This window comes from Triturus cristatus, chromosome 2_1 (assembly GCF_964204655.1).
Source record: "Triturus cristatus chromosome 2_1, aTriCri1.1, whole genome shotgun sequence".
NCBI lineage: Eukaryota > Metazoa > Chordata > Amphibia > Caudata > Salamandridae > Triturus > Triturus cristatus.
This window is the reverse complement of record NC_140581.1, coordinates 491,759,381-491,786,908: the sequence shown is the minus strand read 5'-3', so window position 1 is coordinate 491,786,908 and position 27,528 is coordinate 491,759,381. Positions and strand designations below refer to the sequence as shown.

Here is a 27,528-nt window from a genome sequence, read left to right as displayed (position 1 = left end):
TGCATGCAGCATTGGGCTAGTCTATTTCTGTTTGTTGCCCTATGACCAACAGCATTTTGCTGATCACATATGCCCATTCACCTAGAAATGACTGTGATTCAGTGTCTGAGATAGGCAGCCAGTCCTTTAGTACTTTTTTTACTTTTTATCTGTCCTCTTTGATTTCATCCCTTCTTCTCTTGAAATGTATTTTTCAGAGCGTTCTGCATCTCCCCGGGCTATCCTACTCTGCTACTTTTTTGCTGCTCATTTCATTTGTGGTATGATGCATCCTTGTGGCTACTTTTTCTAAACTGGGCAGCCATTTTTGAATGATGCTGTCCATAGTGTATCATTCTTTTACTGTTACAAGATTGCCACCTTGTTTAGTAGCATTATGTTGGCCGCCTTGCAGCAGTACCACAATGAACCACTATACACTTTGGCACTCTGAGATGACCCTCAAGTGCAATGTTTACAGAGCAGTCATTGTGGAATGTCTTTGTGCATAGTGTATAGTTGTATTTACTGCTCTAAATGGCTAATATGATGTTTCTATACATGTGAGGTGTGTAGGAATTTTAAAACGATGCACTATGTATAATATCACCGCAAGACGGTCGCCTAATGCCATGTTTAATTTTATTTTTGTATGCCCCCAGGTTTAGGTTGCATCAATATTTTCTTTTTCTTTTCTTTTTCTACTGTTAGGGCCTGATTACGAATTTCGGCAGTCCTGGAGTGGGTGGCACACTACTGCTCCGCCCCAGGACTGCCGAAACTCACCGCCGCTTGCCTGCCAGATTAAAAACAATTTTGTGGTCTGGCGGTGGGGGGTGCGGGGTGGCATGGCGGTGCTGTTTAAAGGCTCATTGTGAGCCTTAAACAGCACTGCAGCGGGACCGCCAGTGCATGTTTCTGCACGGGAAGGAATGCACCATGCTGTGCATACCTTCATGTGCAGGAACTCGGGGGGTACAAATTTACAGGGGGACACTACATTTGCACCCCTGTATGCACACCAGTGCACAAGGGCAAGAGGGTGCCCTGTAGGGCTCCCTTTCTTTCCTCACCGCCAACAGTTTCATGGAGTAAGAACCTCCATGACTCCGCTGGCGGTTGAGGATAGTTGTTATATACTTGGCGGTGCCTCAGGGCACCCCCAAGTATATTGCGGCCCTTAGATCAGCACGGGACCTCCAGCTAACACGGTTCCCTGGTGGTTGCAGCAGTGAAATGGCGGTCCGACCGTCAAAGTACTAATTGTGCGGTTGGACTGCCAGTGCGGCATTGGCTTGACCGCCACCGCCGTGCCCCTGTGAGTCTAACGGTCCTCCTAATGCCAAACTCCTAATCAGGGCCTTAGTCTTTTAATTTATCTTAGATATGCTTGTTGAGGTTGTATGTCTATTTAATTCCGGTTGGGTGCATGGGTGAATACAAGAATAAGGCAGTGAGTGACTGGATCTATTAGTGTAAAGATGAATGACAGAGTGCTCGCACGGTAACTTTGAGCGCCTAAAGTCATTAGTTACTGAAGAGACACTTTCTGTTGTAAGCCAGACCTAATGGTATTGCCGCTGCTTGTTTTAATATTTTAGTCGGGACTCAAAATGCGCGCTAGACATTTTGCGTTTGACAGTGTTCTTTTTTAGGTCTCGCCTGACCCAGCGCATGCGCTGGTCTGGCGAGACTTATTGAGAGGGCTCCAAAAAGTGCTACCAGGCCGGCCTAGAGCCACAGTGCATGTGCGCGGGCGCGCGCGCCGCGCGTTACCGCGATTACTTTCGGTTTCACGGCCGCTTTGATGTTTGATCGTGATCGCAGTCGCGATCACTTTCACTTTCGCGGCCGCACGGCCGCTTTGCATAGCCAATAGGTCTCGCTTTTGGGACCTTATAAGTATTTAGTTATGCAACTGTTGCATGGCTAAACAGTTATAAGGTCCCAAAGGCGAGACCTATTGGCTATGCCAAATGTATCTGCTTTGAGATCAGTGGATTAAGGCTCTAATTGTAAAGATCTGTGTGTAAGCATGTTTCAATAACAATATGCACAGACGTTTGGAGTCAAACCTGCAGGGTAACTTAAACTTCCATTCTTCTGAGAGCGATAAAATTAGTCTCACTGAACATGACAGTAATCAGCTCCTACTCCCACAAAAATTCAGTTTTTGTTCTGTGCTGTACATCCAGACATTTGTACACAAAGAAGTTGCCCCTCCTTGCATAAGTAGTCTTATTTTGTGAAAGCCAGTACACTTGAACTGACAGTTTTTTACAAATACATTGCGCAAACACTTTTCAACTTTCTCAGTATATAAATTACATTTTGTCAGACAATAGGTAGGAGTAGATTATGAGTGATATAATTTGCCATATATCAGAATATGCGAATACATGTGTGATCCCAAAACACTGTGATAAAAACAAAGTTAGTGCTTAACCCCAAAGTGAAAAATATGCATGTTTATCTTGCACTACGAGTAGTTATAATTCTAAAAGCAAAAGGTAGATTTCAGAGCAACCAGTCAATTTTTTTTTTAAAAAGTCCATGTGGGGATATTCTAATGTTGCTTGTGCACCCCACCATGAATGTTCAAAGGCCAAGGGATGGGTAACAGTTGGTAAGAGGCCACAACCGCTTCACAGGGTATGCCTCTTTAATATAGTCTTTAATGTTTTTCAGTACAGTTCCTTGCTCTAAGTTTTGACCTCTTGATCTTTTGAGGTCTCCTGAGGACATGGCCTGGTATGGAGGGTTTGAATATATGAGATGATCTTGGTTCTGTCCTGGAATGTGAGAACGTGGCATGATAACCCTCTAACTGTTCTGATTACAATTAGTTCAGAATCACTAGTGGCGTATCCAATAAAGTAGAGGTCACACATAAACACCAGAAATGTTAGAATTTCCCCGCATTGACTAAATAAAAAACAAAATTGACTGGTTGCAATGGAATCCACCTGTTGATTTTAGAATTATAACTACTCTGTACTTCAGGATGCACATTCATTTTTTTAACATTGTTTTATCATTCTGTGTTTGAATCACACATATATTCACATTGTCTGATATGTGTCAAAGGAAGTCAATAATTTATAATGTGCTCCTACCTATTCTATTGTCTGACAAAATTGTATAATGAGAAAATGTAAAAAAAAAAAAATAGTGCCATTTATTTGTATGAAACAGTCAATTAGAGTGTACCGGTTTTCACAGAATAAGGCTACTGATAATGGGAGGTCACCTTTTTTGTGTACCAATTCCTAGAGACCCAGCCCCTTTCTTTGCGGAAAAAGGGTCCAACCCTATTCTCGTCTATGTAGTACATCCAGACACCAGCCTAAATAGTATAAATATATACCTAAACCCTTGAAAACACAGCAAAACTGTAATGTTTATTCAGTAGCCAGGACGCCGGACTATAAGGCCTGCAACAATTGCGCCTTATGAAAAGCGATCCAAGACTGCTAAGCAAAGCTCTGCATGGCAAATCACTGGAAGGCTCCATCCCAGTTCCTCTCCAAGATGAATAGAGAGCATGGTTCTGCAGCAGATCTTTGCAGTTGAAAAAACATAAGAAGTCCAACCGGGACTGGAACTCTTCCCGCCAGTCTTGTTCTCCAGAGAAGGTATGAGGGTGTTATCCTGCCTCTTTGTCTTGCTTCTACTCCACTGAGGAGCCAATTACATTCTTGGTCCTGTCACATCCTGAGTCACCAGGTCCTTCGGCTACGTCACAGAAAATGGAAGCTTTTTGAGAAATGCTGCACGTTTTTGGTACGCTTCTGGCTTCCTCTGACTCTCCTTCGGGCACCAATGATTCACAGGGGCGTCCTGTCGGATTATCGCCAGCAGGCTCAACCTCTGTGCCCCTCAAACCTGCTTCAGGTTCCGTACTGCTGTCAGTACCCGCTTCAGGCTCAGCGCCTGGAAGAGTCGCTGGGTGGAGAGACAGGAAGGTCTGAGCATCAGCTTTATCTTTGCACGCGGGAGCTGATGCTGGCCATGCAGGTGTGTTAGACCCGGGGTACGTTGGCAGCGGTGGGGGCTGTGCACCACCAGGCGACCTGCCGACCCCGGCTACTGCCCTTTTTGCCGTGTCTGGGGGACTCCATCTTTTGACAAGGGGCTGGCGACGGGGGATCTGGGCTCGGCACGCGGTTCCTCGGACCCACTGGGGAGGAGTTGTGTCCAATGCCAGGAAGCGGCCGGTCAGGACCCTTAAGGACATTTTTGCCAAGACACCGGCCGGACATATGGCCTCTGGGGCGGATGCGGGGCTTCGGGACAGATGTTGGCGGGGGCTGGTGGAGCGGAGCCAATCACCAAGGCGTTCCTTGAGTCGATGTTTGTCGCATTAGGAGAAGACATTCACGTCCTCAAACAGGAGTTCTCCTCAGAGATCAAAGAAATCCGCCGCGACATGGACGTCATTGGAGAAAGGGTCGCAGACCTGGAGGGTAAGAGCGATGGGAGGGACACAGAGATAGCGACACTACGGCAGGAGATTATTAGACTCCACGACCAACAGGTTGACCTCCAGACCCACCTTGAGGACCTGCAAAATCGCTCCCACCGCCACAACATCCGGATTAGAGGGGTTAAGCTAGATGATGCCTCGAAGGATCTTTTAGTCTATACGAGGGAACTCTTCAACCACATCCTGGGTAGGCCTCTGGAGACGGAATTGTACATAGACCGTGCACATAGAGTGGGCCCTCCTAGGGCACCAACGGCCCCCCGTCGGACATTTTAGTTTGTGTCCAGGACTATTTCACCAAAGAAACTATTCTTCAAAAGGCGCGTCAAATGCATCCTATACAGTTCCGAGACCAGACGCTGGTGCTGAACCAGGACTTGTCGGATCTCACGCTGCAAAAAAGGCGACTTTTCAAATCCATCACTTTGCACCTGCAGCAGCTCAATATTCTTTACAGCTGGGGCCATCCCTTCCGCTTAGTGTTCCGCAAAGATAACAAGCTGTACCAGTTGCGCACCCTGTCCGAGGCCAGCAAATTATTGAGTGTGGACCTCCCGGAGGAGGAAAGTGGAGAGCAGGACCCTAAGGCTGGGCCTGATGACTCCAGGCCCGAAGGCGTCAGCAGAGTTGTAGACGCCGCCCCAGGAAGCCCCCGGCTGCGGAGATTGCGAGGGGCCGGCAGTCATCTCTGGAGGCAGTCTCCATGTACCTCTCTGGCTCCAACGCTGGTTGACTGTAAACGCTATGCTGTACCCGAGCGACTGCTTTACTACTGTTCAGATCGTTGGCGGGAGAGATGCTTCCTTTCACCGCTGGTGGACACGACCCAATGTTTCAACACCGATCACTGACGAGTGATGGACTATGTGTACTCAGTTACCTTTGCAGATTGTTTTGTATTTGGTTTTTTGGGGGGGATGTTTGGGGAGGGACCTTGGTGCTCCGCGTCCATCTTTTCTTCAGAGTTAGTAGACTCTCCCGTCTCCATGAATCCCCGGGCCGGCTGATCACCATGGTTACTGATGACACATTATGTGACACTTTCTGGCTCTGTCGGACTCTAGTGGTTACCTACCATGCCCCCCACCACACTTAAGATTTTAACTCTTAATGTACGGGGCCTTAATAACCCTGTGAAGCGCAGGGCTGTATTGTCCTGTTTAGAGAACTCCCAAGCAGATCTTTGCCTATTGCAGGTAACCCACCTCTTGCCACGAGACTGTCATCGTCTCAGAACCCGGAAATTTCCCACTCAGTTCTTCTCCTCTGGCCCTACTAAAACGGCGGGGGTGGCGATCCTAGTAGCCCAGAAGTTTTGGGGGGAGATCCTGCACAAGGTGGCCGAAATTAAGGGGCGGCTCTTGACATATCGCTTTGCCATAGGGGGAATGTCGTTTGCCATTAGTTCCCTGTACGCTCCGAATGAAGGTCAGGAACAGTTCCTACACTCCGCTCTCACCGAAGCCACAGCTACTTCAGCTCGCAAAATCATTTTGGGGTGTGACTTAAACTTGGTCTTCGATAACATCAAGGACAGATCCAGCCAGCGCACTCGCCAGACGGGGGCACTTTCAGCGGAGGGGTTTGCGCGCTTACAGGACCTGGGGCTATGCGACCTCTGGCGTAGCTTTCACCCTCTAGAGAGGGAATATTCCTTTTATTCTAATGCACACAAGACCTTACCTAGACTGGACCACTTCTTGGTATCCGCCCCAGTGCGAGTGCTTACGACTGCGGTCGACATAGGGGTAGCCTCCCTATCGGACCATGCGCCGGTTCTTGCTACTCTCACCCTTCCACCCATGTCACGACCGGCTAGAGTGTGGATCCTTAGGGACACCCTTCTGCACCGAGAGGACGTGGTTAAGCGCATTCAGCACTCCATTGGCGACTATCTTAGGCATAACGCAAACCTGGACACCACACTTGCTACACAGTGGGCGGCTCTGAAGGCGATCATTAGGGGGGGGAGTTAATTTCAATCTCGGTGGCTGACCATAGGGATCGCAGGTGCAAGCGAGAGGAGCTCACACAGCGGACTCGTGAGTTGGAACATATGCATCAGAGGACGGGGGCTCCGAGAGTGTGGTGGCAGCTAAAAGCTGCACGCCAACAGCTAGCAGCGATTGATCAGGATAGGGCGGAATTTGCGGCTCTGCGACTACGGCATGCATTCTATGCAGGGGGGGACAGGTGTGGGCGGCTCCTTGCTCAGAAACTGAGAGAGGTCCGTCCGAGGCACGGAGTCAAGGTGATCACCCGGGTGGACGGTACGCGCGTTTCAGAGGATGGTGCTATAGCAGAGGCATTCCGCGATTTCTACGCCGCTCTTTACGCAGGAGCCTCGTTGGAGTGTTCTGATGGGTCGGCTTTTTTAGATTCTGTCACGTTACCGGCCTTGACCACAGCGCAGGCGGAACACCTGGATAGAGACATTCGGCTAGAGGAGGTTGTATCAGCTATCTCTCGTCTCAAACTGGGGAAAGCCCCCGGTCCGGATGGCTTCTCTGCCATTTTTTATAAGAAGTTTTGCTCCCTGATCGCCCCAATCCTCACCCGGCTGTTTAACTCCTTTGCTACCCAAGGAGCGAGTCCGAGCGATCTGTTCGAGGCCTCTATAGCGGTCATCCCCAGACCCGGGAAAGATAGTTCCCGCTGTGGAGCTTATCGTCCAATCTCCCTCCTCAATATAGATCTTAAATTATACACAGGGATTCTGGCCGCTCGTCTCGGCCCCCATATGCCCGACCTTATTGACCCGGACCAAGCAGGATTCATCCCTGACCGCCAAACATCGGACAATACCAAACGGATTTTACATCTTATAGAGAAGGCTACCCGGGTCCAGGGGGAATTCATGATGCTGGCCATCGATGCCGAAAAGGCGTTTGACTGGGTGCATTGGCCCTATTTGGAGCAGGTGATGGAGAGGGTAGGGATAGGAGAGCGGGTCCGTATGCATGTCCTTAACTGTTATAAGTTTCCCACAGCTACGGTCCGGGTGAACGGTTGTACCTCCTCCCGATTTCATATTGAACGGGGCACCAGACAGGGGTGTCTGTTGTCCCCCCTTCTCTTCGCCCTCTACATGGAGCCCCTAGCACAGAGGCTGCGGCAGAACCCGGAGATCACAGGGATAAAATTTGGGGGCTATGTCCACACGATTAGCCTATACACGGATGACGTGTTGATATCACTTGCTGACCCGACGAGCGCTCTCCCGACTTGTTCAGCGGAACTTGATGCCTTCGCTCGAGCGGCCGGTTTCAAGGTGAATGCAGGGAAATCCATAGCCCTGGATCTATCTCTGTCGCGCCCCACCCGGGAATATTTGCAAGCCCTACTCCCCATCCGTTGTGCGACAGACACGATTCCGTACCTGGGAATTCAGCTGGCCCCCTCTCTTCCAGCGGTGGTCCAAACTAATTATGCACTACTGCGCGGGAGAGTTCGCCGAGAACTTGATCGGTGGAAACACTACCCTCTTTCCTGGTTAGGCAAGATTGCAGCGGTCAAATGACCATTCTCCCACAGATTCTCTATCTTTTTCGCACTATACCTCTCCGGCCGCCTGTTGGGTGGATCCGACAGATGCAATCCGACTTAACCCAGTTCATCTGGAATGGTCGGAAACCGCGTATGCGCCGGACACTAGTGTCGTTGGCGCCGGGCGATGGAGGGCTTGGAGTTCCTGATCTTAGACTCTACTATCAGGCAGCTCAATTGCGGTACCTGGTAGAGTGGAGCAGATGGGAATCGGAGAAGCATTGGTTGTTTCAAGATCAGGCGGTGGCAGCACGGCCCTTGCAGGAAATTCCCCTCCTGCGTAGGTCCCACAGGCCCCCTAATCTATATGCCTCCTATATCACACGGGTCCCCCTGGAAGTGTGGGATGCCACCAACCTCAAGCATGAGCTCACTTCCTTCCCATCTCCGCTTACTCCGTTGCTTGGTAATCCAGACTTCACCCCTGGGATGGCGGACGCTGCCTTTACAGGCTGGAGGACAGCTGGCTGTCGTTTTTCTCTATCATGTCTATGGCGCAGAGGGGGTCACCTCGTTCGCTCAGATGAGGCGGGAATTCGGTCTCCCGGAGACAGAGCGGCTAAGGTATTGCAGGTGCGGCATTGGGTGCGTCAGCCACAGGTTCGGTCTGGGGCAAACAGACGGTTTTCCCCTTATGAAAGATGGCTTATCACACGCACGTCAGATAAAAATCTCATCTCTGATCTCTATAAAATGCTGCAGACTAAATATAAGCACTCACACAATCCTAGTAGGGAGCGATGGGAGCGGGAGTTCGGCAGAACACTTAGTCACAAAGAATGGGAGGGTATTTATTATAGGCCCGACACTCGGCATATCACATGGGACTTACGGAGACACTCACGAAGATTGTGACATACTGGTATTATACTCCAGAACGCTTACATGTAATGGATCGATCTAGGGAGGCGACATGCTGGAAGGGCTGTGGCCAGGTGGGTAACCTGGTTCATTTGCTGTGGGAGTGCACATACATTTAACCGTATTGAACCCAGGTGTTGGATGAGGTGGACAAACACTTTAAGACTGAGATACCACGCTTTCCAGCTTATGTATTACTAGGTCTACCCAATCCTCTGACCTACCCATTACGATCTCGCACAGGCAGACAGATGGCCATTACCTTAAGGTCGGCTACACAGAACATTCTTACACTGGTGCCACCCCCCCCCCATGTCGCGACCTTCACGGGTTGGTTGTACCGTCTGTGGTATGTCCTGGGCATGGAGAAACTAGCACTCACTATGGCGGAGGAGGGGGATAAATATGGTGAGTTGTGGCAGCCCTTCCTGTCGCTGTTGAATTCAGAGAAGTCACATGCCCTCGATATCTTAGACTGTTGCGCCTCACGGCGGCGCCGGGGGAGGAATGCTGAGGGGGCTGATGGGTGTTTAGGACAGCCTTGGGAATGGACGTGGAGCACGAGGAGGGGGCGGGGGCAGGGGAGGGGTGGGTTTGAGTTCTTACTTTTCCTTTTTTTTTTTTTTACTTTATTGGTTTTCTTATCAAGGTTCTACTCCAGCTACGTGCACACAGTTACGATAAAGCTCTAAAGTTCTCTGGAACAGTGGTTATACCACAGCAGTGCATAATGATCGCTCTGAGTATGCGGTATTTCTGTGAAGTTTGCTAATCAATAAAAACATTTAAACCATAAATGAGCAATCCTAAATGCAGGGCACTTTTAGTCTTTCCTCCGGAACCATGTGGCTCTGATCCTGATGTTTCAGCCTCTGTCCTGGGTCTCGGTGAGGATGGCTCTGAAGCTTCTTGCTCTATTAGACTCTTGCATCCTGCTCACTAGTCATGCAAGATGACACACACAGGCTGTGCAGTAGGAACTGAAGTCTCTGTGAACTCCGCAACAAGGAAACCTGTCCCGATTCCAAATGTTAGAGGAGACTGCAAAAGATCTCCAGTGGTGGCTGCTCAACCTCAATTGGAATAGCGGTAGACCCCTCTCCCACCCAGAGTTGATGGTAATGACTGATGCATTGCTGATGGTTTTGGGACACCATTTTAGTGAGGTGTAGATCAGAGGACTCTGGTCTCTGGAGGAGATCACTCTCCACATCAATTTGTTGGAATTGCAGGAGAGTCACTTGACTTTGAAGGCCTTCCTGCCCTTCATCAAGGGACAGCTGGTGCAGGTTCTCATGGACGACACCACTGTCATGTAGTACTGCAACTAGCTGGGCAGGATGGGGTCCTGGGTCCTGTGCCAAGAGGCCTGGAGCTGGCTAATTCGTCACAGGATTTCCTTGGTGGTACACCACCTGGTGGGGTTTTCAAACGCCAGGGCAGATGAACTTAGCCAGTTACTCCTAGTAAATCACAAATGACGAACACCCGGAGTTGACACTGAGTGTCTTCTTACAATGGGGATAACCCTGGCTCATTCTCTTTGCCACTGGAGAGAACGCATAATGTCAACATTTTTGTGCACCAGGGTTCCCAAAAAGGCTGTGCCACTGTGATGTATTCTGCCTAGAGTGAAGCCCTGGACTCCTGTATGGCTTTTTGTCACTACCTCTTGTGCCCCATGTTCTGAAGGTTATCAAGAATGACGGGCCCATATTATCCTAGTAGCTCCCGATTGGGGCAGGAGAGTGTAGTACCTGGAATTTCTGGGCTTCAGCATCTGTCTTCCGATCAGACTGCCACTTCAGGAGGACCTTCTGTCTCAGCAGCAGTGCAGGGTCTTGTACCCCAGCCTGCGCAACCTGCACCTCGATGCGCTTTGATTGAGTGGTGCGTGTAAATGGAGCAGTATCTGTTGACCTCCTTTGATGATTCCCCAGAGTTTGTTTGTCATCCTGGCAGCCAAGCGCCTTCTACGAATTCTGTGTATGCAAGGTGTTGAGACAGGTTTGTGACTTGGGGCCATATGTAGGTAGCCCAATACCGGTCGGTAACGGCCGATTTTCGGTAAATATACCGTTACCGACCGGTATTTAGGCTTGTACTATGTAGGGGGATCATTTCTGTATTCGGTAATTTACCGAATCTGTAAATACCGAATACAGAAATGAGATGTAGGGGGAGTGTGTCGTGGGTGTGGGGATTCGTTATTTACCACCAACTAAAAGTTGGTGGTAAATGACGAATAGGTGTAAAAATGCATTTTTGTGCACTGTGAAGTGTGCAATGTGGCAGACATACATGCCCCTAGGGCATGTATGTGCGCCACATGTGCACACATGGACGAATCAGGGGTGCAACAGGGTGTCAATGTGACACCCTGCCACCCATGATGATGCCTCCCCCCATTACCGAATCGGTATTTACCGATTCGGTAATGGTAACTGGCTTCCCATTGATTCCTATGGGCCTCCTGGCCCATAGGAATCAATGGGAAACAAGTTACCATTACCGAATCGGTAAATACCGAATCTAAAATACCGTCACTTACCGAATCGGTATTTTTTTACCTACATTACATTTACCGATTCATAAATACCGAATCGGTAAAATTCGGTATTTAAGAATCGGTAAATGTAATTTACCTACATATGGCCCTTGGTGTGGTACCCATCAGTTTGACCTATGCAAGCAAAACAGTTTGATGTGTTTGGTTTTCTATGTTTTCGGCCTAGCAAGGTATGCCTTCAGGCACAGTTAAAAGTTACATGTCAGCCCCCTCCGCCTTTTTGCTTTTGTCTGACCACCTGTCCTTGTTCAAATTACCGGCTGTGATGCATTTCTTGTAAGGTTTACAACATATGTTTCCATCTAAACCTTTTGTGGTGCCACAGTGGGACTTAAATCTGGTTCTTACTTTTCTAATGTGTACCTCTTTTGAAACAATGCACAGTTAGACCTGGCATCCTTGTCGTGGGTTTCAGTCTGTGTTTTTGCCTCTGCCTCCTGTATTTTTTCTGTGTGCTGAATTTCGTTTTTGCTGATCTAGATGCTTTGGGCACTTTGCCACTGCTGATCAGTGCCAAAGTGCAAGTGCTCCCTCTGTAAATTGTGAATGTGGATTGGTGTTTCCATGGTTGGCTTATTTGACTTACTACTAAGTCCTTAGTAGAGTGCACTGTGTGCCCCCAGGGCCTGTAAGTTAACTGCTTCTAGTGGGCCTGCAGCACTGATTGTGCCACCCACACAAGCAGCCTTTCACAGGGTTCTCAGACCTGCCACTGCAGTGTCTGCACGCAGTCTCTACTGCCATGTCGACCTGGCAATTGCACCCACTTGCCAGGCCCTAACCTTCTCTCTTTTTACATGTGAGTCTCCCCTAAGGTAGGCCCCCCTGTGCAGTATATGTGAAAGGTAGGACATGTGCTGATGTGTGTAACATGCCCTGATAGTGAACTACAGTGAATTTACTTTTTCACTATTGAAAGGCTATCTGTCACATAAGATAGAATGGGAGTTTATTTACAGCACCTTATAAATATAACTTCTCATTGGGACCAGGTAGGAAGGTAAAGTTTAGTAAACCTGAGCTCAGAATATAAAGATACATCTTTTAGTAAGGATGATTTTAACATTCTTCATTTTAAAATATCACTTTTAGAAAGTGTCTGGCTTTGAAGTGAGAGGGACTAGGGATGTGCATTCACTGTAGACAGATATTGGAGGGGTTGAGGTGTGTCCTGACTTTCCTGGATGAGTTAGGGCTGGGCTGAATAGACCTGGGATGCATTTTGAGTAGGGGAGGAGATTTCCTTTCACCTGAATGGGCCTGATCTGCCTTACACAATGCTGTCTCCACCTCTTGCCGGGAAGCTGGACCAGAGTGGACAGAACTGGTTTTGACTGAGCACAGAGCCTCTCTGCCACAAGCGAACAAAGAGAAATTGAACATAAATAGTGGGGCCCAGATCCTAGAATTTTAGAATACTTATGGACTCAAGAGAAACCTCTGCTAAGGAGAAGAGCTGGGAAAGCTGAAGGAGAAGTACTGCCCAATTGCTGTGTGCTGTTTGGGATTGGCCTGCAGTGGCTGTTTCTGCCAAGAAGACAAATACTTTGCTGTTGTATCCTGCTTGAAGAAGATCTCCACAAGCTTGAAGTAGAGCTTGCCTCCTGTTCTGAAGTCTCATGGACACAAAGACTTCACCACCAGCTCCCCTGAACTTCTTGCTGGGAGTTCTGACCTGCCAAGAGGTGCCTGTTGCTGAGTTGGGCCTCTGGAGGTTGTTCCTACTGTAGGGAGCTGGAAAGGAGATGCAACTACAAGAAGTGTGACCCATCCACATCTGTTTCTGAAGCATCGCCGCTGTGCAGCTGAAGAAACCGACACAGCGCCTGCCCGCTGCTGCAGGAATCGCCGCACGCCGAATTCCATGCCCCTATCTCTGAAGTCCGAGATCACTGCACCGATTCCAACACAAGCCCTGATGGGCGGCTGCAAGAACCAACGCATTGTGGGACCGCGGCTGGAGAGACCAATGCAGCGCTGTTGCCGCCACATTGAGAAACAACGCATCCTCGATCCCCACGCATCGCACCGGGGTGCCAAATCTAAAAGGACAACAGGGCTGCAGTAAGAAACCGACGCCTCACCTCCCCGCACAGTAAGAAACCGACGCATCACCTCCCCTTCAGTAAGGAACTGACGCATCACCTCCTTAGGAGTAAGGAACCGATGCATCACCTTCCCTGAGTGTAAGGAACCGACATGTCACCTTCCCTGCGGCTGTTTTTGTTTGATTGTGACCCATCCAAGATACTTTGTGATGAAAGCGTCGCATTTATAGTCTGTTTTACCTTCTATGAATCGCATTTCGTTTTGCTGTTTTGGTCATATTTGGTTTAGATAAAGATTACCTATTTTTCTAAACTGGTGTGGTGTCCATTTGTAGTGTTTTCACTGTATTACTGTATGTGTGCACAAATGCTTTACACAGTTCCTCTGAGATAAGCCTGTCTACTCATGCCAAGCTACCAAGGGGATGAGCAGGGGTTATTTTAGAAGGGTATCCCCTTTACCCTGACTAGGAAGAAGGGTCCCTACTTGGACAAAAGTGCTAACCATTGCCAACTAGAGACCCCCATTTCTAACACTCGGCTTTAAAATCGTCTTCCTGGTTGCAATTAAATCTGCACGTCGGGTGAGTGAATGTCAGAACCTTTTTGTGCAGTCCCCAGTACGCAACGTTTTTTTCAGACAAACTGGTGCTAAGGACACAAGGTATGTTCCTACCAATGGTGGTGACCCCTTTTCATTTTGGGCAAGCCATCACCCTCCCAACCTTCTCTGCTTTGCCTCATTCTTCAAAAGAGGAAGAGAGAATCCCAATCATGTAGACCAAAAGAGGGCAGTCAGCTTTTTAATTGATTGCACCTGGAAACATCGGACAGATTATCTGCAAAGAAAGAAGGTGCAAAAACGGGCCATCTCTTAATGAATATTCCTCTGCACTGAGAGGGCAGTCGGCTTTTAAATTGATTGTACCTGGGAATATCGTGTAGATGATCGGCTCTTTGTGGATGAAGAGGGGCAAGATGGTACAGAAACGGACAATCTCTTGATTATTAGACCTCTGCACTAACAGGGCAGTCATCTTTTAAATTGATTGTACCTGGGAACATCGTGTGGACATTCTACTCTTTTTGGGTGAAGAGGGGCAGGGCGGTGCAGAAACGGACCATCTCTCGATGGGTAGTCCTATGCACTAAAATTTACTACACATTGCCTGAGAAGCAGCCCGAGAGGTTTTTTTTTTTTTATAACCAACTTTTTATTTATTGAAAAGTGCAATCTGTCACACTAAACAGCTGTTCGCCTACAACCACATTGGCCGGCAGCAAAGGTCATAACTTTATAGGGCAGGTACTTCAGAACAATATAGGCCTTCTGCACCTCACGTCACTGGCCCAGCTGTATATGTTAAGCACAAGGTCGTCCACCCGCCTGCAAAGCACTGCGCCCTACATTCTCCTTACTGTGAACACTTATTAAAATACCTGTAGCGTTGCCGTGTCGGCTGCGGCACAACACGGCTCACTGGACATAGCTAACCTGCTATCTACAGCTCCATGTAACTACTCCATGACATGATTGCAAACGTGTGTGCACAGGCATATATATCAGATATGACAATTGTAGCAAATAGTGCAGCCTAGCTGTCTACGTCAGCCCAAGCGGACCGTGCACAGATGACACATCCACCGTTTTGTTTTCAAACACTACCGAGTGTAGGTCTATTACAATTTTTGCATATTGATCCAGATGCGTGCTAAGCTCGTTCACTAGTACATACGTATTCCTGGCAGCGCATTATGAGGCACAACAGCCAGCCGGAAACACTTAATAAATCAGAAGCGGGTTGAAAGGTGCATCCGCTCAGCATTGCTACAGCAGTGTTGCAGTGTTCAACCACTATATTTCCTAAAGCAAGGTTCAATAAGAAAGAAAAAAATTAAAACTAACCATTAAGAAGGGGATTGAGGCGGGAGGAGAGGAGAGGAAAACTGGGAAGGGGGGAGCGGACATGGCGGGAGGGCAGAGAACATAGGGCTCCACTACCGGTATCTAGCCTCCCTCTCCTAATCTAGAGGTGCCGCCCCAAGGGGACCCATACTACTTTTGTGGCGATGTGCAAAATGCAGTATGAGGAAATGACCAGGGTGGGCACAGCTGGATTTAGCGACCCTCCGACAGTGAGAGCGGTTGCCCTGTGGACCTCCAAAATCCCCCCAGGTTAGTCGGGCAGATCACATCGTCAAACAACTTTAAGGCCCGAAGCCGCGGCGGTTGTAACCTAACATGCTCTATCCTCCCCAAGTGATCCACCAAGGGCTTCCAGAATTTCCGGAACTTAGTATCTCTGAATTGAATTCGTGCCGTGAGCAGCTCCATCGCCACCACATGCCACAAGCGGGTGAACCACACATTTATGGAGGGGGTCTCTGCCTTCTTCCAATATAATGCTACTGTTTGTTTTGCTGCACCCAGCATGTGGAGGCTTAAGTGCCAATCCCGGCCCGTCATAGCTCGCGTAGCCGCTGGTCTGAGACCCAAAATGATCGTAAGCGGGTCCTCCGGTAAGGGGTAACCCAGCACCCGTTTAATGTGACTGAGGACCTCCTTACAGTAGGTAGTCAGGAGAGGACACGCCCACCAAACATGTATGAAGTCTCCCAGCGCTTGAGTACAGCGCCAGCAGAGCGAGGACACCTTGGGAAACATCTTTTGGAGCCGGACGGGGGTATAGTACCATTGGGTCATTACCTTGTAGGCTGATTCCTGCTGGTGAACGCTACGAAAGGTTCTGGGAATGTCGCTCCAAAGCCGTGACCACTGGGCAGGAGTAACACCTGAGCCGGAGAGGTTCTGCCACCGCAGTTGATATGGGTGGGGATCAAGACGCTGTGTATGCTGGAGCACTTTGTATATACGGGAAATTAGACCCTTATAGGTGCCAAATGTGCGAGCCAACTGCTCGAACGGAGTGAAGGGCCGCGTGGCCGCCTGCGTCAGGGAGAAGCCCTGTATCCAGTGCCGAAGTTGGATATATTGGAATTTGTCCTTTTCCGTTAGGCCAAATTCCTGTTGGCATTGGGTAAAGGTTTTGAAGTCCTTTCCCAAAAATAAGTCGCGTATCGTTCTACAGCCGGACTCGGTCCAGTTCTCAAAGTAGGGCGGGCGACACGCTGGTGGAAATTGTGGGTTGCGAGCAATAGGAGTGTGGGGTGAGGGGAAGGTAGTGAGGCCCCTACGGACCGCCACCTTGTCCCAGATCTCGAGGACCGTTTTAGTGGGGACAGCCATGTACGCACTGCGGTGGCGCTTCTCTCGAGGCAGCCAAGCATGGTCCCAAAGCGGACGGCATGTAACTGCCCTATCCATGTGAAACCATACTTTTTCACTTTCCCATGCTCCCCATTCTAGAATGAACCGGAGATGTGATGCCCAATAGTAATCCAGCAGGTTAGGGCAGGCAAGTCCGCCCCTATCCCGGGGGAGCTTCACAATTTTATTAGAAAATCGCGGCTTCTTACCTCCCCATATGAACGTAATCAGTTCGCGTTGCAACCCTTGAATTTGGTGTTCCGGAATAGGCGTCGGCAAAGTTTGAAAGAGATAGAGGATCTTTGGTAATATGGACATCTTAATTGCATTCAGGCGGCCAAGCCAGGAAAGCGGCAAAGCTTTCTAGGTGCGCAAGTCTTCAAGGACTGAGCGTTTACAATCCTGCCAGTTGGCCTGTGTCTAGGTAGCCAGATCCGGGGTCAGATTGAGGCCAAGGTATCTCACCGATCTGCTCCCCCACTGGTAGGGAACGCAAGTCTGTAACGCCGTGATTTCTTCCTCTGGGATCGTGAGGTTAAGCGCCCAGGACTTCGTATGATTAATTTTAAGCCCTGAGGCACATTCATAGGTTTGGAGCAACGAGTGGGCCGCCGGGAGCGAGTGTAGCGGGTCAGACAACGTGAGGAGCAGATCGTCAGCAAAGAGGGCAATCTTGTGGTCTATACCCCTAAGGGAAATGCCCCTAACATCAGGGGACCGGCGAATCAGTATGGCGAGGGGCTCCACCACCAGGGCAAACAGCAGGGGCGATAAAGGGCTGCCCTGCCGGGTGCCCCTGCGGATAGAGAAGGGCTGCGTGAGCTGACCATTCACTCGCACCCTAGCCACTGGGGAGATATAAGGAGCCATAATGCGCGCCACCATTTTAGGTCCTAGCCCTATCTTCTGTAAAACTGCGCGGAGGAACGCCCAGTCCACCCAGTTGAACGCTGTTTCAGCGTCCAGCGACAGGAGGCAGGCCGGTATTCCTCAGTGCTTGGCCTTCCCAACAATATGGGCTATGCGGCGTACATTTTCTGCGCCTTGACGTTGGTGTATAAACCCCACCTGGTCCGGATCAATAAGATTGGGCAAGTGAGTACTGAGCCGTTTAGCAAGAATTTTAGTGTACAGCTTGAGATCAGTATTTAGCAGGGCTATGGGCCGGTAGGAGGAGCATAGGGTGTGGTCCTTCCCAGGCTTCTGGATGAGGGCTATTTCAGCCATCGCCATATCTGGAGAGGGGCCAACGGACTCCGCGAATGAGTTGAAAAGACGATTAGAGATACGGCTGTAGTTGCGGTAAGAAGGCACGAAAAAACGATACCGGGAGCCCGTCAGGCCCAGGCGTTTTACCCAATGGGAGAACTTTCAGGGCGCCAGCCATTTCCTCTAGCGTGATAGACTTCTCTAGGAGCTCAGAATGGTGTTTACTCAGCGGCTCCCACTCGCACGCGCCCAGGGCAGCCGATATCAATTCCGGCTCTGGTGGATCCCCCTCGTAGAGGGATGAGTAGTAGTCATGAAATGCTTGGAGCTTCGCAGATTCAGTGATAGCCCAAGCTCCATCTGCCCCCTGCAATTTTGCAATGTGGGCCTTGGCCGCCCGTGTACGCAGGCGCCGCGCGAGGACAGTGCCCACCTTGTCGCCGCCTTCATAGAAGCTCTGCCGGAGCGCTAGCAATGCATGTTCGGCCTTATTCGTTCTATGCACGCGGAGCTGGCCCTGGAGGACCGCTAAACGTCGCTTGTGGGCCGCCAAGGGGCGCTCCTGGTCCATCTTTTCCAGCGTCTTAATTTCGCGTGCAAGCTTATTTTCATATAGTTGGGCTTCTTGCGCCCTAGCGACAGCTATAGCTGTGATGGTGCACCTTATCGTAGCCTTGAAGGCATTCCACAAGAGGGGGAGGGGAGTCCCTGGCACATCATTATTTTCAAAGTAGGCCAGAATGGCTGTCTGGATTTCCTCCCTATCAACCGGATCCTGCAGGATATGGTCTAGGAACCTCCAGCGACGCGGGCGGGGCGAGCGGGTGAGGCGCTCATGAAGGAGCAGTTCCACATGAGCATGATCCGAGACCGAGATACTCGAGTGGGACGCCGACAATGTATCCTTAAGCAAAGAGGGATACAAAAAGCATGTCGATACGGGAATAAGAGCGATGCGCGTGGGAGTAATAGGTGGAATCCCTCAGCCCAGGGGAGTGGTAGCGCCAGAAATCCACCAAGTTTAGAGCAGTAAGAGATTTTTTCACCGTTGCAGACATGGCCCCGACCCCATGAAAGGCTCCTCCACAGCGATCCAGATCTGCATCCCATACCAAGTTGAGGTCACCTCCAACTATGAGGTCCGAATTTACCGGCTCAAGGTATTCCCTAATTATCCTGCGTAGAAAGGCATCTTGTCCCTGATTGGGGGCATAGAGATTGCAAAGTGTAAGCGTGCGGTGTCCTCTCACTATCTCCACCCTCAGAAACCAGCCCTCAGCGTCTCTAAGTACCTTCGTGTCCCCCTGCAGAAAACCCACCCTACAAAGAACGGCCACCCCTGCTGTCTTGGTGGCTGCTGAAGACCAAAACTGGTGAGGGAAACGTGGGTGGGCCATTCGAGCCACATCAGATTTAAGGAGATGCGTCTCTTGTAGGAAGATTATGTCGGGGCCCTGTTGCAACAAGTATCTCCAGATTTGGCGCCGTTTGCTAGGCGAGTTAAGCCCCTTCACATTAAGGGATACAATCTTCCAGGAAGGTATAGTGGTCATTGGTACTGTTCATCTGGTGGGATCATCTCCGCGAGGCTCCCCCACATGCCCACAAGTCCCCCCCACCAGAGGGTTGGGAAGAGAAGGGGAAGGGAAGAAAGAGAGTGAGGTCGGGGACAAGAACTGAAACTCCAAAACAGCCAACATGGCCAACAAGACCTATTCCAGTCTAGGGAGTGGCCAGGCACAGTGGCACAGGCTATCCCGGAGATGTCACTCTCCCAGGAATAGGAGTGGGGATCGATCATCACCATCTCTACAGATCCAGTGCATCGGGTTTCAGCTCCGGGCCACCGCCCCATACATGTAGTGGCAGTGGCAAAAAGTGAGCATCACTCACACCCAACATGAGGTACTCGAGGCGTTGAAATGGGACTCAGGGCAATCGCTGGGTGGGCAGACAGAGAGCCTTCTCCTCCCGGAGGCCCGCGGTAAGTACAGTGCTGCAGAGCAAAGAGGCTCACACGGGGGCGGACTCCTGTGATCCCGCTGGCGACGAGCCACCCTCCAGAGATCTAATATGTTGTATAACGTCTTGTTTGTCCCGCGATGATCTGCTTGCAGCAGGGGAAGGGGGCGCCCCGGATGGCGCACCCTGGACCACCTAGGCTTGAGTGGGGCGCGAGGCCCAGCAGTGCGGCGCGAGGGACTGACCGGTGGGGTGTCCGGGATCTGGAGCAACTGCGCCGCTTCTCGGTATGATCGCAACACCCGACGCCTCGATTCCCATTGGAAAATGAGGGCGAAGGGATGACCCCATTGGTAACGGATGTTGAGGGCCCTCAATTTGTCTGTGATAGGTCTGAAATCCCTCCGGCGTCGGAGAGTTGTGGGGGCCAAGTCTTGAAATAGTTGGACCGGAGTGCCTCTGTTCAGGATTTCGGGCTTGTCCCGGGCCGCTTTGAGGATGGCTTCCTTTTCAACAAAGAAATTGACCCGTGTCAGGATATCGGGGATGAATCCAGGCCTCCCAGGCGGCCCAGAGACCCTATGTGCGCGGTCCAGAGCCGGCGGTGAGGCATCATCGTCCCCCCGGATTTCATGGAGTAGATCCGCCACGAATGTCATGATATCTGTACCTTCCGCTCCGATCGGAACACCCCTTATGCGTATGTTGTTTCGGCGCCCCCTATTCTCCAAATCCTCCTGTCGAATCTGGAGCTCAACATGCTGTTCTTCCAGGGTTGCAATCCTCTGCCAGAGGTGTTCCTGATCTTCTGTGCGAGCGTCCAGGGTCTTCTCCATATCATCCACTCTGTCCCCCAGCTCCCCCACATCCCTCCGGAGTTCCTTAACGCAGGCCTGGACCTCCGTACGAAGCGAGCCAATTTCAGTTTTGAGGTCTTGCATGAACAGTGCCATTAAGGATTGCGTCACCGGCTCGGCTGAGTTTCCAGTACCCGACAGTAGGGTGCCCGCCAGTGCCGCTCCGGGCTTGCTCCATAGCTCCTTCACTGTGGTGTCCTTTGAGGCCACCGGCGGCTCCTTCCCTGGTTTAGTGCGTGTCATAGCTCAGCCTCGCGCCAGCCGAATAGGAGGGCCGAGCAGGAGTGGCCCCCCCACAGGCTACCGTGGCAGTCAGATGCAGTAGCTCAAGGGTGCTCCACTCAGTCGTCACCAGATAAGCAGGAACCCAGAGGCCCCCCGCCAGCTCGATGTAGTGCCCAGCTCAGAGTCCGCTCGCTACCCCGGGCCAGGAGGTCGTAGGTTAGGGTCGCAGCATTACAGGAAGTGAACAGCAGGCCAAGCAGTTAGCAGGGCGCCAGGGCCCAGGCAAGCGGGGGCCCGCTCACGAGGCGTACGCCCCTCCAGTCACTGCTCCACGAGGCCCCGTCACAGGACCCCGCCCGCTCAGCCACGGCGTCCCGAACGAAGTGCCCCTCAACCAGCAATGGCCATGCGCTCCAGGCCAGGCACCTCCACAGCGCCGATCACCGCTGCTGCGCCGCCGGCCCCGCAGCAGGTAGTTCTACAAGTGACCCCAGGTGCAGGCCACAAAATGGCGGTCGCGTTCTTCCCCGCCTCAACAGTCCAGCCTCCCTCGCCGCCAGCCCGCTAGGCAAGGAGCTCGCACCTTTGCCGCCCTCCGACCACCTCACCGCTTCACAGGGTGTCCCAGCTGCTCCTCCGGCGGCCCCAAATTCCCGTCTGCGGGGCTCGTCTCCTCCACGGTGCACCGGAGCCGGGCATGCAAAATGGCGGGCGCGCCCTCTCCAGCCGGGGCAGCCCCTCCAGCACAGCCACCCCCGCCAGGCTGGGAGATCGCGCCTCCGCCGCTCTCCGGCCACCTCACCGCTATGCAGGCTATCCGAGCTGCTCCGCCGGTGGTCTCAAGCCCCTGCCTGCGGTGCTCGTCTCCTCCACAACGCGCTGGAGCGGGACGCGCAAAATGACGGGCGCGCCCTCTCCGGCCGGGGCTTCTCCTCCATCAGGGCCAGGCTCCCCGAGCCGCCCGGAAGCTGGCCGCTCCCCTCCGCTGCCTGCACGCCCCCAATTGAGGCGTCTTCTCGGCCTGCCACACCACTGTTAGGTGCAGTTTTCACCGCCGGCGGCCAGGAGCTCCGGCAGTGCGCGTCCTACTCCATCGATAGCGTGACCACGCCCCCAGCCCGAGAGGTTTTAAGGACTCACTCCACTACGGCTAAGGCTGCTACCACAGCATTGGCATGTGGAGTGCCTGTCCTGGATATCTGTTAGGCAGCTATGTGGGCATCAGTGCACATGTTCACAAAGCGCATCTGCCTTAATAACCAGTTTCATTGAGATGGCCATTTTGCCCACCTACTCCTTCAGGACTTTTTTGTGTGAGCCATTCCACATACCCACCACCTTGGGAGGAACTTCCTTGGTATCATAAGTTGAGCAATCGGAAGTTAGAAGTATCTATCTGAGGTACATGTTACTTAGCTTTGGTAACACTATTTCTGATGGATACTCTTATCTAACCGCAGATTATTAATCTCCCTACCAATACCCCGTTCTGTGATAGGGCATATGCCATCAAAAAAGATCCCAGTTTAGGAATCTGCACAATGGTTCTTTCGATTAACCAATCGGCTAAGCGTCTGAGGGTGTGGATGAATTCATGAAAGAAACTGAAGCCAGTGCCCCTGGGTGGAACTTCATTCCAACTCCATTCGTCACTAACGGAGTTGAATGAAGTTGATGCGGAGTCGCACAGTTCCACCTACCAGCGCACAGTAGAACTGCTTTTCTGTTTTCTCATCAAATCTGGTACCAGGGGGTATTCACAAGGTGTGTAATGTACGGTTAGGTAGAGTATTATCCGACGGTGAGTAACTTGTTCTTTTCAGTCACATTACCCCTCTAGGAATATATATGTCTTTGTCCAGCCACAACAAGTACCCGTCATTCGGAGAGGTGTTCTCCTGGACCACAAAAGACGCTGAAGGTGTTTTTTTTTCTTTTTTCATTGTATCTTTACTGATTTCTGTGAATCTTTCACTGACTTCCAAATCCGAGATGCATGACCACACAACTGCTGCACATGGTGACAGGCTAGCTTATATATTTTGGTTCTCTTTTGTGTTTTCTGTTTCATACTCCGGATTGCAAGCAGTAACCCATGAGATTTGTACCCAAGGGACGAGGATTCGGGAGTTGTGTATTCCAAAGATTTTGAGAAATATCATAAACGGCCTAGGACTGGCTTTTTTATTTTACACCCTGGACAAAGAAGAACATTTAAATAATGTCCTCTCACCTAACGAGATATGGATTTTAGCCATTTATTTACTTAATTTATTACAGTGCTTAAATTCCCATTCAAAAGAACATTTTGAGGCAATAGTCTTAAATTTGGACAATCCGTAATGTAGTCTTGTAGTTAAGGAGGGAGAGCATGTTGTCAAAGGACATGTTGGGGCTTCAGTCTATTTCTTAAAGACTTTCCACTGAAACACTCTTGCGATGGTAGTATTTATGTACCTTTTTTGTTTTTTCAACAAAATTCTGCCCAGTACTTGCGCCGACTACAAGATCAGGCGAATCCATACCAGTAACTGATGTCAAGCTGCAAAAACTGTTACAGGTTAAGTATTATAATATTTTTTGGTATCTGGTCTGCATTCTTGTATTGTAGAAGCCACAACATCAAATACGTCTCTAGTATCTACTGTCAATTACAGGACAAAATTGCTTGATTTCTTCTCTGGTCTTCATGCAATGTATGTTTATTATGAGCATTGTCGCTTGGTTAAAGCATTGTCTGCACTTTGTTTTTTAATAGATCAACAATAGAAGAGGTATATGCAAGATCCATGTCGAAACTCTCCAAATCTGCAAGCAATTATACTCAGCTTGGGTATGTATACCGCATGAGAAAATAGCATAAGCCAATGTTAACTATGTCCCTGATTAATTTTTGTATTTTTTATTTTTCTTTCTATTCCACTCTTTCATTTTACTTCTGTTTCTCTAGGACATTCGGACCAGTATGGGATATTTTTAAAACTTCAACAGAAAAACTGGCAAGCTGTCATTTGGAACTAGTTAAAAAGTTACAGGAGCTGATTAAAGAAGTGCAGAAATATGGAGATGAGCAGTTAAAAGCACATAAAAAGGTTTGCCGTATTTTCTTATGCTTAACATGTTGTTTAAAGTGAGAATGTTGTCTGTTTTATTGAGGACTGTATCTTTTGACAGACAAAAGAGGAAGTCGCTGGCACACTGGAAGCGGTACAAAATATCCAGACTATTACTCAGGCTCTGCAGAAATCCAAGGAAATGTATAATGCGAAGTGTGTAGACCAGGAGCGCCTGAAAAGAGAAGGCGCTGCTCAGAAAGATATTGAAAAGGTAATTAAGAAATAATTTCCTGTCTTAAATTTTGAAGCTTAGTATGGTTCTAAAAGCTAAGCAAAATGCCATTGCAGAAATTTTGAAAAAGGTGTTCTAATGTTGAAAAAGGAAGATAAGTCAAAGACTACAAACATTTTTTTGAAAATGATACAAGAAGAACTCGTATGAAGTTGAGAGTTGAATTGACTTTTTTCATGTTATGTTATGTTTAGGTATCCAGAAGCGACTGTATACTGACAGAAAAAAGTGCTTTTTGAAAAACATATTTTGATCAACTGATTTTTGAATTTCAGATTTAGGTACTTTTAAATATAAATACGAGTAAAATCAGCGTTTGGCATTAAAAAGACAGTATAGAACAGTGGTTCTTGACCTGAGGTCTGGGGGCTGCTGGGGGTCCGCAAAGCCGAATCAGGGGGTCTGCAATTTAAAAAAAAAAAATGACATAAATAATATTACAGATTAATAAAGAGTATATAAATAAAGAACCAAAATGTAAAATTGTCAAATTTTCTGTAAATATTAAGAATTTGAAATTGGAGGCTACAGATTAAGTTCGTATCCTCAGATTGATTTGTGGAAGCAGTGCAAGTGCATCAAACAGAATCTAGTATGGTAAAAGAGCAAACTCAATTGAATTTTGGAAAGCTCCAACCTACCCATTATAACAAAAGATTTAAAAAAAAAAAAAATTATATTTGTTTGTGAATTGTTTTGGGAAAAACCCCATCATTTGTGTATTTGTTTAATGAATGCTTGTTTCTGTATTTTTGGGGTATTTTGTCTTGCAGTGCAAATCATCGAAAATGTTCAGGCTGAGGTCCCCTGCTTTCAGTAATGACTAATTGGGGTCTCCTGATTCCACTAATGATTTATTGGTGATCCCAGGGTTCCAGTAACTTTTAAGTGGGGGTCCGCATAAGTCAAAAGGTTAAGAGCCACTGGTATAGACATTTTTTAGAAGCAAAGTATGCATTGTCTGAACCTTCTCAGTATGTCATAACCTTATCTATAGTTGTCATCTCATTATTTTTTATTTTTATGAAGCAATTTTTATTAAGAAAATAAAAGAAAAAGTACAAGGCAATGATAAAGCAATAGTTAAGTCCACAGTACAGAGTTACATATTGCGATACAGATGGCGTTCGAGAAGCACAGTTCACTTCCCCATGTGTAAACAGAATAGTAATAACCAGCATGTCCATTAAGTATCCAGTACATAGGTGGACTAGTATGTAGACTAGGCACGCACACCAGTTGGCATCTAGTAATCGAGCAGTCACCTTGTGCAGTTTAGGGCGGGAGCACAACATCAATCCCAGGAGCGTCCAACAGTAAACGTCTTTCACGCTGTAATTCAGTTGAAGGAGATGAACTGATATCGCCTCTGTATTTATTCCACCTCCCCCACTTATGATCCTATTTTTTAGGACACCCTCTGTGCTTGAACACATCCTTCTTGGCAATCATTGCCCTATCCATGTCAATAGCCAATCACGCAAGTACAGGGCCGCCCCCAATCCCCATTTCTGCGCAATGTTGCGTTTTGCAATGGCCCACCCCATTGAAGCCCATGTTTCCTCAGTTTGCGTTAAGTCCATGGCTTCTCACACATTAAGGAGGCACAACTGGGGGAGGCCTTCAGAGTCTTACCACTTGCTCTCTCCATCTGTTTTGTAACCCTGCCCCAGTATTATCGCACTGTTGGGCAGTCCCATAGGATATGGAAGAAAGTGCCCGGTTGGTTACAATTCCGAAGGCACAGGGGGTCAGGCCGTCTTCCTAATTTAAACGAGATCTTTGCATCTTAAGTATTCACGGTGGAGGATTTTCAGTTGCACCAGGCGCAATCTCATTGGGATAGCCACTTCTCTGGGAGAAGCCAGTGCGTCGCGCCAGTCTTCCTCATCTATGCCCCCTAGGTCTGCCTCCCAATTGTGCCGCGGGCGCTGCATGGGGTCAGGATAATTATTCAACAGCTTTTTATAGGTACGGGATATGGCTTTTGTAGGCATAGGGTCAAGTATCAACCTGTCCTCCAGTGGAGAGGACTCAGGCAGTGGGAGATCCTTGCACAAGGCGGCTGTAACTGCATGGCTAATCTGTAAATATCTAAAAGTCTCAGTTTGCGCTAGTTGATACTTGGTCTGCAAACCTGGCCAGTTTACACCTCACCCACATGTCCCCTACTGTCGAGATGCCTATCGTGTCCAATCTGTCAAATCCAGGACATTTGCTGAGCTGACCCAGTATATCTGGTTCCCAGAGTGGTGTGGCTTTTGTAAGTGTGTTATGCCAGCCCCATTTCTTATTGACTCCATGCAAGACCTCCACTGTGCATGCTGTGGGTCCTGTGAGGTGAAGATTGCGGGGGTTTGTGTAGAGTGCCCTATTGTTTCCTCCCCGTCCCAAGAGCCAACGGTCTGTACAAAAGTTTGGGTCGTCGTGTTCCCAAGGTACCCACTTATTGATTGCAACCAATTGAGATGCTTGATAATAAAGCCACATGTCTGGCAATGCAATACCCCCATCATACCACCCCATCGTCAGTTTTTTCATGGCTATGCGTGGGGCCCGTCCCTCCCACAGCAGTCCTCACACTACGCTGTCAATAGTGGCAAAATAGGTGTCAGGGGTCACATTGGAGGTGTTCTGCAGTGCGTACAGGAAACGCGGCAGTGCTAACATCTTAAAAAGTGCAGCCTGCCCCTTGACGGTCAAGGGGAGAGATCGCCAATGCTAAGCGTCAGATCGAAGACGAGTCAAGGGCATTAGTAGGTTGGACTCATAAAATAAAGTCGGATCTGGGCTAATAAAGATACCGAGGTACTTGAAGCCCTGTGATGCCACCGGTATGCTGTAGCCCCTAGGATTGTGCGGTGGTGCACCCCACAGCACGTAAAGTTGGGACGTAGTCCAATTAGTAGTTTACCCCGAGTGGGTGCCAAATATATGAAATATATGGAGAACTCGGCTGAAGGACCGCGAGGCCAAATCGAGGAGAATGTCATCCGCATATAATGAAAAGCGATCCTCGTGGTCCTCTGTCCATTTCAGGCCCCTAATCTCTGGGTCTCCCTTGACCCAAACAGCCAGGGGCTCCAGTACCAGGGCAAAGAGCAGGGGCGATAGAGGGCACCCCTGTCTAGTGCCCCGCTGCAATGGGATTTGCCTAGAAACATGGTTGT

The 27,528-nt window shown here is 49.4% G+C and overlaps 1 protein-coding gene across 3 annotated transcripts in view; it reads left to right on the top strand.

Annotated features, from left to right (window-relative positions):
* The window catches only part of FCHO2 (FCH and mu domain containing endocytic adaptor 2), a 1,031,922-nt gene that overhangs the window by 166,315 nt on the left and 838,079 nt on the right, over positions 1-27,528 (top strand). For all 3 annotated transcript variants that reach the window (XM_085632343.1, XM_085632342.1, XM_085632344.1), the window contains 3 exons: positions 23,769-23,843; positions 23,961-24,102; positions 24,185-24,337. In XM_085632343.1, coding sequence (XP_085488469.1) covers positions 23,769-23,843; positions 23,961-24,102; positions 24,185-24,337 — 370 coding nt within the window. The remainder of the gene's footprint in view (positions 1-23,768; positions 23,844-23,960; positions 24,103-24,184; positions 24,338-27,528) is intronic.